This window comes from Oncorhynchus nerka, linkage group LG7 (assembly GCF_034236695.1).
Source record: "Oncorhynchus nerka isolate Pitt River linkage group LG7, Oner_Uvic_2.0, whole genome shotgun sequence".
Lineage (NCBI taxonomy): Eukaryota > Metazoa > Chordata > Actinopteri > Salmoniformes > Salmonidae > Oncorhynchus > Oncorhynchus nerka.
In genome coordinates this window covers 59,042,218-59,056,612 of record NC_088402.1, presented here as the reverse complement: position 1 = coordinate 59,056,612, position 14,395 = coordinate 59,042,218, and the positions used below count along the sequence as shown (strand labels likewise).

The following is a 14,395-nucleotide window of genomic DNA, read 5'->3' as shown; positions in this document are numbered from 1 at the left end:
TATTGACTTGATTATCCATGTCATTCTTAGCTAAGTGGTGTAGTCGCACCCTGGCTAACATCATCAACTTCCAGTAGACAGGTGAAGTGCTGGTACGCTCAACTGAAACGATAGCGTTTAGTTTACATTGTACTAAAATGAACTAATAGTATTTGGTATGTAGTATATTGTATGTTAGTATGGGTATTCAAACACAAATATACTATTTAGCCTTGGAAGTCAAGTAATCAATAATGTGGCCCATTGTTTACCTAGTTACCTGGCAAATGACCACAACGATTTCAAAGAGCTGTCAGTCAAGGTAAACTCATGAATATAAGTGCCCCGCCCACTCAACCTGTTCTTTCAGGCTTCCTGATAGATGGAGATGAGATAAAAAGGTACAATTATGAGCATTTTAACCGCGTAAAAAGATTATAGGTGATGTTTCGGTCACTACAAGGCTGTGTTTACTTGGGAAAAACAATGACTCTGTGGGACCTATAAGAAAGATAGTGGAAACTCCCTCTAATGGCCCATGTTGGACACCAATCCAATGCTTTCACACGTGGGAAGGAATGAACAAGTGCACACTGGAGAAAAATGTATTATTGTGGTGCAGATGGAGCATACTAACCAGCTTCCCCTTCACCCACTTCAAATGACTGTCAGTCAGATAACATTATCATGTTCTTCACATGAAGTGTACATTTTAACGTGAACTGATGGGGGAGAGAAGGCCAAAATACAAATGGAATCCAGGTCTGCTTCTCAACTAGAGGACTTGATCGCCCTCTAGTGATGTTTGGTTATCATTACACCATTCTGGTTCTATGGCTTGTTGAAGCCAGGAATTGAAAACAAAAATTATTGTTTCATTATGAAGTGAAACTAATGAAACAGAGCAATATTCAGTTTGGATTCCGACCTATGGTCATTGGTGACCCTCATCCTTAAACTGAAAGAATCGTCCGCAACACAATCCCAGTGATGTACAACATTTATTTTTGTCAACGCAGGTACATAACTACAGATATTACAGATGTAAAAGCTGTGGTAATTTCTTTGGGTTGTAACATTCCGGCAAGCATATATTTGGACAAATAACATTGCTCTTTTATCTTTAGTTGTGAACAGTGCCTAGTATGGTGGTTCTGAGACTGCAGTATTTTGGCTTCATGTAATGGCATAGACAGAAAAGGCAAATGGGTGGTTCTGACAGTAACATTTATGTCTCAGTTGGGGAAAGTAATTAAGGTTTTGATGATGGACCTCTGATGCTACTAAACATATTGACAATGCTTGACTGCTTATTTTTACCTTATTCTTTTCATATTGCATTTCTAGTTCTGCTCTCTTTTCTTCATTTGAATTATGAACATGAAACTGAATAACATAGAAAACGTGTGAGTTAAAGTGCATTGGGGTTACATTCAAATGTATGTTTTTCTTCGTGTCTCATTCAGTGACATGAAATTATAACTAGCAACTACTAAAGTCTTCATATTCTTTGAATGAATCTGATAATGTGCCTGAAAAGAGACAAACATTTGCAAGCAAGACTGCATTTACAGAAATGTTCCAAATTCTTAGCCCCATTACATACACTACCATTCAAAAGTTTGGGGTCACTTAGAAATCTCGTTTTTGGAAAAAAACTGCAAATTTTTTGACACCAGTCTCAATGTCAACAGTGAAGGGGCGACTCCAGGATGCTGGCCTTGTAGGCAGAGTTCCTCTGTCCAGTGTGTGTACTTTTGCCAACCTTAATATTCCATTTTTATTGGCCAGTCTGAGATAAGGCTTTATCTTTTCAACTCTGCCTAGAAGGCCAGCATCCTGGAGTCGCCTCTTCACTGTTGACGTTGAGATGGGTGTTTTAGAGGTACTATTTAATGTAGCTGCCAGTTGAGGACTTGTGAGACGTCTGTTTCTCAAACCAGACACTCTAACGTACTTGTCCTTTTGCTCAGTTGTGCACCGGGGCTGTCCAATCCTCTTTCAATTCTGGTTAGAGACAGTTTGCGTTGTTCTGTGAAGGGAGTAGTACACATCATTGTACGAGATCTTCAGTTTCTTGGCAATTTCTCGCATGGAATAGCCTTCATTTCTCAGAACAAGAATAGACTGACGAGTTTCAGAAGAAAGTTATTTGTTTCTGGCCATTTTGAGTCTGTAATCGAACCCATAAATGCTGATGCTCCAGATACTCAACTAGTCTAAAGAAGCCCAGTTTTATTGCCTCAAATCAGGACAACAGTTTTCAGCTTTGCAAAAGGGTTTTCTAATGATCAACTAGCCTTTTAAAATTATAGACATGGATTAGCTAACACAACCATTGGAACACAGGTGTGATGGTTGCTGATAATGGCCCTCTGTACACCTATGTAGATAATCCATAAAAATAAAAATACATCTGCAGTTTCCAGCTACAATAGTCATTTACAACATTAACAAAGTCTACACTGTATTTCTGATCATTTTGATGTTATTTTAAATGGACAAAAAATGTGCTTTTCTTTCAAAAACAAGGACATTTCTAAGTGACCCCAACATTTTGAACGGCAGTGTATATATTTAAGTTGAAGTCAATCATGCAATGTTGCTTGGTTTTATTTTCCTGTTCGATCATCTGTGGAATGGTTGAGGAAATGGTTGAGGAATGTAATTTAGTTTGGTTCCTACTTGCCACAGTCATACACATCCTATCTAAAGCAACTATTCTGTTGTACATGCCATGCAGTTCATTTATTATTATTTTCGTGCAGTTTTTTTTTAATTAAGAAATTGACTTGACATATTTAACAGACACCACCAGTAAGATATTATTGATGAAATCTCAAAAGTAGAAAGCCTACCTACTAGCTTGTGTCTCAGTTCTACAACTCCTCCTCTTAAAAATCATGTCATGTGAATCTTGTCATCTCGCTCTGTCATCGTGCGGTTAAATAAGAGTGTAGAACTGTACGTTGTGTATTACTCTGCAGAACTCATTTAAGACATGCGTTTCCAGGAGTCAGCGCAGTGTTTAATAAGACCATACGCTTCAGAAGGGTTGTGCTGCTGCATCTACAGTATTCTCTATTTGTTTGCGATAATGTTTTCTACCAAGGACAACAGTACATAAACCACAGCACACAACCCATCAGCACATTACAGTTTGGCTTTTAGAATTATACTGAATTTGCCGCAAAAATTCATGATTAAATCATATACTAATGCCACTGATGTAACTGAGTGCCATATTCAGAATGAAAACTATTAGCAACAATTAAATTCTAATAAAATCGTGTCATACTGGAATAAAACCAACAAGGCAGTGATCATTTTCGAAGGCTCAGCATAACCTAAACATACAGTAGGTGACTTGTACTGTAGGTATAGCCGACTGACGGGCTACTGTATCGACATATCTTCCAATATCCCCCCACATTTTTTGGTCCAGAGAAATCACTGAGTGTTCAGAAAGCGCAGTAGATATTAATCTTTTAACTTAAAATCGGCTTCAGTTCACATGAAAAGCATCAACTCAAGCATTTGACACCCTATCTAAAACAACTCTGAATACCTCAATGGTCATACACATACAATCACACAAGACAGATTCAATTGGGCCATTTTTTGTTTGTGAAAGTTTCAGTGACTAGCGTTAACATATGCAATCTTCTTGATCCTCCCCTCATATCTCAATCCATCCCAGCTCATACTAGGGGCCAGTTATTCTGATCCTAGCCTACTTGAGAGGTGGCCAGATTCTGTCTCCATACCCCCCTGCCCCCTCACCGCTGAAGGAGAGGGGCGAGGGGCCGCCAGGGGTGTACAGGTCAGAGTCTGTGTCTGATTCACCCTCAGCAATGAAGGGTCTAACCCTGGCGCAGAGAGATGCCCCTGTTTCTGCAGCCACCCCATTGAAGAACGACGCCCCAAAGAAGTCCTCCTTGGCCTGGGAGATGCTGAACCCACTGAAGGAGCGCTCCAGCTCCTCGTGGTCCACTGATGGGATGGACAGGGACGTGTCACTCTCCGCGGTGGGCAGCGGGGCCACGTCTGGCTGACGCCTCTGCCTCCTGTTGCGCTTCCTGCCCTGGGAGGAGCCCTCCCGGCTACTGCTCCCTCCTGCCCCGGAGGATGAGCGCTCGTGGATGGGTGGGGGAGGGGGTGGCAGGCGGAACAGAGAGGGGGAGTGCTCTCCGCTGCCCCCCCCTATAGGTGAGGGGCTGTTGGCCACACTGCTGTTCCAGGCGGGCTGGCTGAGAGGGTGCTGCAGCTGGTGCTCCCAGGAGGTGCAGGGGCGGCTGCGGCTGCCGGAGGGCGTGCCCAAAGACCTGGGCTCCGGGGAACACTTCTTCCTCTCCACGGAGCGGAGGACCTCGGCAGCGGAGCAGCTCTTCTCCTTCTTCTCCTCCTCTTTCACCGTCTTTTCCTCCTCCTGCTTCTCCTCCTTGCAATCCTCGGGGCTAATGTAAGGGGGTGCAGGGTAGGCTTCCTTGGAGTTGAAATAGGCCTCTGTCTCAGAGCGCGGGATGCCCATGCGCTGTACGTACACGTTGACCAGGAAATCCAACTTTCTGTCCATGGAGCCCACCTGCAGGAAGAGAGAGAGTCCCATAGAATCTCTGCATGTGGAGTGTAGCACGGCACTGCCCATAGACACTGATCTGAGGTCAGTTGGGCCTTTCACACCCAAACGGTTTGGGTTAGGATTTGGGGAGGGTAATCAGATTACAAACCACAAAGATGAACGACTAAAAGCAATGGGTTAGAATCACCTGCTTTGGGGAGGGGCGGATAATCTGATCCTAGATCCTAGATCAGATTACACACCACAGAGATGAATGGCTAAAAGCAGCAGGTTAGAATCACCTGCTGGTTGTCGACAAACTGTGGCGATTCAACATGTTGCATTGTCAGGAAAATGAACACAAAATGATGGCCGATGTTCTGGTCAGAGGCGACAGGTGTCAGAACGGCCACCCCCCTGCTTCTAACTGTTCGTTGACACGGAGTGTTTCGTCTCTAAGGGCATTTCTACCAAGAGCCGGGACTGTTTAGGACAGGGAGGCTGAGATAAGGTCAGAAGAACACATGGCTTACCCGTTTCTCCACTTTCATCATACGTCCCATCATGCTGGGGTCCACCTCCTCTTTCTCCCCGTCACCGCCACCTTTGGCACCTTTATCTGGAGGACCTTTACCAACAATCTGGTCCACTCTGGCATTTAGAGAAAGCGATATCGAGGATAAAGCTAATGCTTTGATTCAGAGAGTCAAAGAGATGTGTTTTTAGCAAAAGGAAACATTATAGAGTAGACTAACTTCACAATTTAAATTACGTTTCCCCCTCTGGATTAGTGAAGAAGGTGTATAAAATTAGAAAGGTAAGACAAAACTAGAATCATGTCGGTGAAGTTAGAGATTGGTCTTTTTAAGAGTGCATATGGAATTGGTGCTGAAGAATGATCATGTTCTTTGGACGTGGAAAATGGTGAGTTCCAGGCCTCAACAATTATTGATGGGAAAAAACAACAACTATGAAAATGATGAGACAACGTGGCATGCTTCACTATGTTTCAGGCTTCATTTCCACAGCTTCCTAACAGGGGAGCTCTCCCTCTTTCTCCGATACAAAAGCAGCCTTGTCAAACCCCTGTTGTGTAAGGCTACATGACTCAGCCCATTGCCTGTGCGTGTGTGCTATTGGCCTTTTCTTCAGAAAGAATGAGACACTGATTTCCAATGGAAATAACATATTGAAGGCCATGAAATGAGCAATTCAGCGACCATTTTAAACTTTTGAAAATGCCCTGCTGATTCACTTCTTGATGACATTCAGAATGAAAAGGTCTATATAACTGTATTGCTATCACATGAACACTATTGAAGCATCCGGGTATAATGCTTTATAACTTGTTTAAAGCATGTTCAAGCCTTTGATAATGTCTTATATCAAGGTTTGTAATATGTTATGTCTCTTTATGGATAAATACTTAAACGGTCTCAAACAGGCTCTCATTTAGTCTGTATCATTATGAGATGAATACAGTAAGAGATTATAAAGGGTAGGGTCATACTTGCTCATGACAAGTCGTACAAAACATTGTAATGGAATCATAATGCATTTTGCCCGGATGCTTTAAGTAAAGTGTTACCACTATCACTATAAACTAGGAGCAACATTTCCCCCACAACAATATCCACAAACGTTACGAAAGAAGAGCGTGAGAGATTGCTCAATCTACTACTTCTGTTTTTTTGTTGTGTGTCTTACTAGACTGCAAATCCACTCAGATGTCGACTGTCTAAAGACATGGTTCGGTCTATCGGGCTTTAGTTGGAGTGATACAATGAGCTGTCAAGTAGCCGGAGTTACAAAAGGGTTGTTATTCATCTAAATAAATACATTTGATGGCACTTTACTAGAGCCCCAATTGATGTAAAGACGTGTAGCAGAGTGACCTAATACCGGTCATAACAGGACATGATAACCTACTACATAATTATGGCACAATTTAGTGCCATATCTGCCATCGTTACAAATTAGGACAGGCATTTTATCATTCTTGTGGCTAATGCGCATTATACAGCCTTTATGTCAGCATGACATAAGAATTTCCTTACGTTCTACAGTCATTTGCGTATAGGAAAAGTGCAGTCTTGTGACTTAACCTAGGACCTTCTGTAGACTTCTTATGGCGAGGAGGAGATTGGCCAGGAGGCCACACAATCATATCTACCCTGGCAAGGCACATAGAGAAGATGTGAGCGCAACGCAAAATGAAGCAACACATGGGAATCTGACCAAACACATGGACAAATAAGTCTAAATATATTAGCTTCTCAAACACTTTGCAGCTACCATGGTTATTTATGTCAAACATAGATCTAACATTTGTTACTTTCTCACAGCTGTGTGACTGGGTTGTCGAGAGAAATAAAGAACCATGTTAGCTATGAAATATTGGTTGCTGTTATAACAGAAATGTACACAGGCCTACAGTTTCATTGTTGGAATAGATGATACATGTCCAACACATATGTACATCTAATCAAAACAAATGTGGTAGTTATTTGAGGGAGAATATATGAAATCGACATTTCCCTTGACTTAAATACTGTTCAAGTTAATTAAGTTGTTTCAAGCTATGAAACATCACATAAATGTGTCCGTCATCGGTATACGTGCCAGAGGAAGGCATAGCACATAGGGGTGGATGTTAGTTTAGTGATTATCACAACATGCATGTGTCCAGTGACACAACAAAGTATACAGTGACAAAACCGTGTCAAATCTATGCTCTACATTTCTATCTGCAATAGTCCACCAGACTGAATAAGCCTGGACAATTAAGGCAGAGCTATTCAATTACGGTCCAAGAAGGGCAAAACATTTCTGGTTTCCCTTTTCAGAGTGGATGCGTTGCAACATTTTCTGGACGCCTCTTTTTCGATAGATAAACAACTGAAGCTTCTGCGCATGATCAGGATTTCTACGGCTGCCTAGAGGATACACTGCCGAATTTCAATGCTGAATTGAGAATGGTGCTTGTTCAATTAAGTTTGATCAAAGCAGAATCAACGTCTGCATGATCACATAATTATTCATTAATATTCGACATAACAGAACTGAATATAATAGCATAATGTTACTGTAAGACGAAAAACACCACCTCATTTCTTGTGAGATTTTAGGATGATTCTTTTTGAAACATTTTGCGCAGCATGCCCCACTAGGCAATATACAGTATGTGCTTGGATTAAAAACAGGTAGGCTACAGTTTGTTAAATTATTTCACTGTACATAATACAAAAAACACTGGAGCTTAGGCCTGTATCATTCAAGAAAAATACCAAAATGCATATTCCCATGAAATTGATTGAGATCAAAGGGTTGGCATGCAGAAGCGGCATGGACATTTCACTGGTAAAACTGGAAGGATTATCATTCACAATTGACGGTGAGTAAAATGGAAAATATAAAGTGATGGGGAGGGTGAGCACACACATTTGTGCGTAAAGTAGAGGTAAAGAAACATATGTGCAGAACATAATGGGTGGGGGGGCGGAACGGGGCGGTTACCTTTGGTAGCACAGCCTTCCATTTTTTCCTTCTAATCAAGGACTAATTCAGACCTGGGACACGAGGTACGTAATGTCTCTGGCCAATCAATGACAATTATGTATCATTTAACTACCAGGCTAGAAATACTCCTAGCAGAACTTTGGCACTCCAGGGCTGGTAATTGAATTGCCGAGGTGAAGAGTGGCAGCTGTCAATGTGTGTCTACTGATGAAAAACCTGGTGGGTCTGTCGATGTTTGAGGTTCAAATAGTATAATACTTTTTCATTCTACCCCCCCTAAATAGTATTTTAGTTTACTTTCTAATACTTTGAGTGTTTATTGAGCAAACCTTCCGTGCCAGATGGGTGGGTTTGCACATTGATCCTATTGTGCCAGACATGCTCAAACAAACACAGCTAAGCTATTATTAAGAACAAAATAATTACTGTTCGAACACAAGTCTGTTTTGAGGTACAATAGATGTGAGCTATGCTGGGAAAGGGTGTGTGGCGATCGGTGAATGGAAGAATGGGGGGGGTCTTGCCTGGACTGTAGTTGCTTAATCCGACTCAGCATGTCCAAGTGGCCTGCGGAGTACTGCTCTATCACATCCATCACGTCGTATGGCCGTAGGCTCTCCTTAAACCTCCTCTTTGACACCAGAAACCTCATGATGCTGAAGCAGAAAACAGAAATATGTATTTTTCAAAACAAAAGCAGCTATTGACACACTTTAGTATGGTAATCATTCAGAAGAATAGAATCAGATTTTCGATCAAATGTATTAATCAAATTATACTGTGTGCATGTTCATAAACAGGCCAACTGCCTTTAAAAATCAGAGGAACTAATTTCTAAAGTGCTAGTTTCTGCACAAGACACTGGGTTCTTCTGGTATGAAGTGAATATAAATCCTCTCTTACATTATTGCCCTAATTGTGACCTTCAACCCAGGAGATAAATCTTGAAGGAATTCACAGTTGCAGTTCTTATCATCCCCAACGTCCTCCCCGGGGAGGCAAGCCTCTATGGAGCAAAGACAAGGACACCACATCAACCACAATGTCAAAGCTTCAACCACCGGCTCCCATACATACTGTAACACCGTTATTGTGTCCAGATTAAGTCAAGCAAAGTTGGTGCATAGCCGTTAGCATCAACAGTGCAGTTCAGAGCTTCCAAGCCAGTGTGGAATGTTGGCACTGTTAGCATACCATAGCATTGGTGGAATTCAACGGTATTGATTTGTGAAACAACAACAAAAAGACTGAATGCAGGAATTGAGGGATCTACTACCGAACAGAGGCAGTTAAAGTCAAGAATGCTTTCTGATGAGGTCCCCTCCGTCCACCACCAATGACTCCACAGCCATGCATTACGTTTCACTGCTAGCAAAACAGGCTCTCTAGTCATCTCAATAGAAATTTCAAGCTAACTAGGCTAGCAATCAGGCTATTTAAGTCCTTTTGGTGTTGGTCTGTACTGTAGTGCATACTGATTACAGCACATGCTGGTCTATATTTGGATAGAGTACATTGTTAAAAGGGTTCAGGAAAAAATGAGGAGATGAAATTAAGGTTTCTTCATGCATGTTAAATCAGGAACAAGCTGACCGCACTGCTTTTAGAATTATTTACAAGTTACCTCTAGGTTATACTTGTTGGTAACACTTAACTTGAACCCTCTGTCATACAGGAAACTTAACTCGATGATAATTGACTTATGAGTTGTCATAAGCAGTCATAACAACTGTAGCATAGCAAGAATTCCTATGGACAGAGGATTTAAGTTGGCAAAGTTCAGCCAATTTGGACATGCATGGTTTCCAGGCGTACTGTAATTTGTAAACGTGTATATAAACAAATGCGCTGTGCTTTTGCTTCTTCCCTACAGCCAACCAATAAAACATAATTAGTTCTTACTTATTAACCCCTCAATTGCTGCAAAGAAAAGGAGAGGAGAGATATACAATAATGGCATAAACAAAATGAAAGGCATTTTATAAAACAATGCCAAAACAACACATGTGAACCCACGTATGGAATCCTCAGTAAATTCTCATGTATGGGTACAGTACATGAAGGAAAGTCGTAAGACGGCGAATGTTAAGCCAATAAAAATCTTCACTATGACATTGTTTCAATGATAGGTCTATAGTATCATACAATGCATAGGCATAATGTGAAAAAAAGCGATGCAATCTAAGTGTTAAGATGTTAGTTACAACTTATCATTTGATTAAGAGACTGATGTAGAATGTTCTCATCATAAATATCAGTTAGCTAGTAAATACTAAGGCCAGGGCTGTATCTAACCTGGAGAACTCTTCAGTCCAAAGTCTTCATCCTGCATTTCAATCAGCACTTTCAACGTGCATGCCGCAGAGGAGAACAAACACAACTCATGAGGATCAGCTTGGTCATTCAATATATACAGTACCAGTCAAAAGTTTGGACATTCCTACTCATTCCAGGGTTTTTCTTTATTTTTTTTTACAACTTTCTAGAATAATAGTGAAGGCATCAAAACTATGAAATAACACATATGGAATCATGTAGTAACCAAGAAAGTGTTAAACAAAGCAAAACATATTTTAGATTTGAGATTCTTCAAAGTAGCCACCAATTGCCTTGATGACAGCTTTGAACACTGTTGGCATTCTCTCAACCAGCTTCATGAGCTAGTCACCTGAAATGCATTTCAATTAACAGGTGTGCCTTGTTAAAAGTTCATTTGTGGAATTTCTTTCCTTATAAATGCGTTTGAGCCAATCACTTGCGTTGTGACAAGGTAGGGGTGGTATACAGTAGGTAGCCCTATTTGGTAAAAGACTAAGTCCATATTATGACAAGAACAGTTCAAATAAGCAAAGAGAAACAACAGTCCCTCAGTACTTTAGACATGAAGGTCAGTCAATACAGAACATTTCAAGAACTTTGAAAGTTTCTTCAAGTGCAGTCGCAAAAACCATCAAGCATTATGATGAAACTGGCTCTCATGAGGAAGACCCAGAGTTACATCTGCTGCAGAGGATAAGTTCATTTGAGTTAACTGCACTTCAGATTGCAGCCCAAATAAATGCTTCAAGTAACAGACACATCTTGCCGTGAAATATTCCATTAAAGTGAGACACTGTCATTTCTTCAAACAATCATCTTTATTCAATATCGATTAATTATTGCAATAATGAAACCGTCGACCCCACACTCCGAAGTGTGTTGCCGAGTGCTTAACTAATAACGAATAAACAGATGATATATAGGACCTAAAGATGCTTGGTCAGCGCTGGTTACAGTACTCCCATAAGCCACCTTGGTTATCTACACGGGATGTTGTTTTACCCCCAACCCGGCTTAGTTTCCCAGATGCCAGGAAGATGAGACAATGAGAGATTGTTATATACTCCTTCGCACGATCTCCATCTCGTGTCACACACACCACAAAGTCTATGAAATTCCCAACCACTTTAGGTTGTTAATCACCAAGTCATTGTCAGCTCAAGATATCTCTAGCAAAACCCATTTCCTTGACCATATGCCCAGACTAACAGCAGGAAGCTAGAGTGGAAACCATCCCTTTACAGAAACACAGAATTAAACATAATAGAAACATCTTCCCATTTGTTAAGTATTAATTGCTACCTATTAATATCAAACAAATTAGGTAAATACGCAATTTTTCTATCACAATCGCAACAGGAGACTACGTGATTCAATGTCGAATTGCTGCTAAGAAACCATCAATAATAAGAAAAGACTTGCTTGGGACAAGAAACATGAACAATGGACATTAGACAATCGGTCCTTTGGTTTGATGAGTCCAAATTTGAGATGTTTGGTTCCAACAAGCAGTGTCTTTGTGAGACGCAGAGTAGGTGAACGGATGATCTCCGCATGTGTGGTTCCCACCGTGAAGCATGGAGGAGGTGGTATGAGGGTGTGGGAGTGCTTGGCTGGTAAAACTGTCTGTGATTTATTTAGAATTCAAGGCACACTTAACCAGCATGGCTACCACAGCATTCTCCAGCGATACGCCATCCCATCATCTGGTTTGTGCTTAGTGGGATCATTTGTTTTTCAGCAGGACAATTCCCCAACATACCTCAAGGCATGTAATGGCTATTTGACCAAGAAGGAGAGTGATTGAGTGCTGCATCAGATGACCTGGACTTCACAATCACCGGACCTGAACCAATTGAGATGGTTTAGGATGAGTTGGATTGCAGAGCGAAGGAAAAGTGGCCAAAAAGTGTTCAGCATATGTGGAAACTCCAAGACTGTTGGAAGAGCATTCCAGGTGAAGCTGGTTGAGAGAATACCAAGAGTGTGCAAACATGTCATCAAGGCAAAGGGTGGCTACTTAGAAGAATCTAAAATATATTTTGATTTGTTTAACACTTTTTCGTTTACTACATTATTTCATATATATCATTTAATAGTTTGCGTCTTCATTATTATTCTACAATGTAGAAAATAGTAAAAATAAAGAAAATTCCTCGAATGAGTAGGTGTCCACACTTTTGACTGGTATATATATATATATATATATATATATATATATATATATATATACACACACACACACACACACACACACACATATATATATATATATATATAAAAAACATATATATATATAAAACATATATATACATACATACATACATACATACATATGTTTTATATATATACACATATATACACATATATATATACACACATATATATACATATATACATAAAAGTATGTGGACACCTCTTCAAATTAGTGGATTCAGCTAGTTCAGCCACACCTGATGCTGACAGGTGTATAAAATAAAGCACACAGCCATGCAATCTCCACAGCCAAACATTGACAGTAGAATGGCCTTACTGAAGAGCTCACTGACTTTCAACGCGGCAGTTCGTCAAATTTCTGCCCTGCTAGAGCTGCCCAAGGTCAACTGTAAGTGCTGTTATATTGTGAAGTGGAAATGTCTAGGAGCATCAATGGCTCAGCAGCGAAGTGGTAGGCCACACAAGTTCACAGAACGAGATAGGCGAGTGCTGAAGCACGTAAAAATCATCTGTCCTCGGTTGCAACACTCACTACAGAGTTCCAAACTGCTACTGGAAGCAACATCAGCAAAGTAACTGTTCATCAGGAGCCAAGTGTCGGCCTGAGTGGTGTGAAAAGTTAGACGAGTCCCTGTAATTCTTCATTTTTAATAAATTGAAAGTTATGTCAGAAGGCTGGAGGTGTTTTTCTAGGTGTGAAGATATTTCAACAAGTCCAGGCGATAACATCGCTACACTTATAACAGGAGCAATGTTTCCAAGTTTCGAAACCATACCCAACCATATTTGGTATAGTGTCACCATAAAATTAGAATTGAGGAAGTGTGATTTTAATCATTACGATATTCTTCTGATCCGCAGCAGACATCCTAAATTCTCTAGCTTTTCTTCAGATGAGCTAAACAGTGAACTTGCACTTGAGATTTGTTTTAAGGCTGAAAAAGTGAACTTTCCAAAGGTTTAGGTCAGTTGAATACTGCTTTGCCATCTAGTACATATACATATGAGATGAGTAATGTAGGGTATGTAAACATTATATTAAGTGGCATTGTTTAAAGTGGCTAGTGATACATTTTTTACATCAATTTTCATCAATTTCCATTATTAACGTGGCTGGAGATGAGTCAGTATGTTGGCAGCAGCCACTCAATGTTAGTGGTGGCTGTTTAACAGTCTGATGGCCTTGAGATAGAAGCTGTTTTTCAGTCTCTCGGTCCCTGCTTTGATGCACCTGTACTGACCTCGCCTTCTGGATGATAGCAGGGTGATAGCAGTGGCTCGGGTGGTTGTTGTCCTTGATGATCTTTATGGCCTTCCTGTGACATCGGATGGTGTAGGTGTCCTGGAGGGCAGGTGATGCGTTGTGCAGAACTCACTACCCTCTGGAGAGCCTTACGGTTGTGGGCGGAGCAGTTGCCATACCAGGCGGTGATACAGCCCGACAGGATGCTCTCGATTGTGCATCTGTAGAGGTTTGTGAGTGCTTTTGGTGACAAGCCAAATTTCTTCAGCCTCCTGAGGTTGAAGAGGCGCTGCTGCACCTTCTTCACAACGCTGTCTGTGTGGGTGGGCCAATTCAGTTTGTCCGTGATGTGTACGCCGAGGAACTTAAAACTTACTACCCTCTCCACTACTGTCCCATCGATGTGGATAGGGGGGTGCTCCCTCTGCTGTTTCCTGAAGTCCACAATCATCTCCTTTGTTTTGTTGACGTTGAGTGTGAGGTTGTTTTCCTGACACCACACTCCGAGGGCCCTCACCTCCTCCCTGTAGGCCGTCTCATCGTTGTTGGTAATCAAG

General features: G+C 41.1%; 1 protein-coding gene across 1 annotated transcript in view; it reads right to left on the bottom strand.

Annotated features, from left to right (window-relative positions):
- Positions 1-963: 963 nt before the first annotated feature.
- Positions 964-14,395, bottom strand: part of LOC115132067 (potassium voltage-gated channel subfamily KQT member 2-like) — a 45,839-nt gene continuing 32,407 nt past the window's right edge. Inside the window, exons 12-16 of the mRNA XM_029664295.2 lie at positions 10,355-10,402; positions 8,963-9,065; positions 8,584-8,715; positions 5,074-5,191; positions 964-4,564 (exon numbers count right to left, since the gene is read on the bottom strand). Of these exons, the coding sequence (XP_029520155.1) occupies positions 3,713-4,564; positions 5,074-5,191; positions 8,584-8,715; positions 8,963-9,065; positions 10,355-10,402 (1,253 nt within the window). The 3' untranslated portion in view covers positions 964-3,712. The remainder of the gene's footprint in view (positions 4,565-5,073; positions 5,192-8,583; positions 8,716-8,962; positions 9,066-10,354; positions 10,403-14,395) is intronic.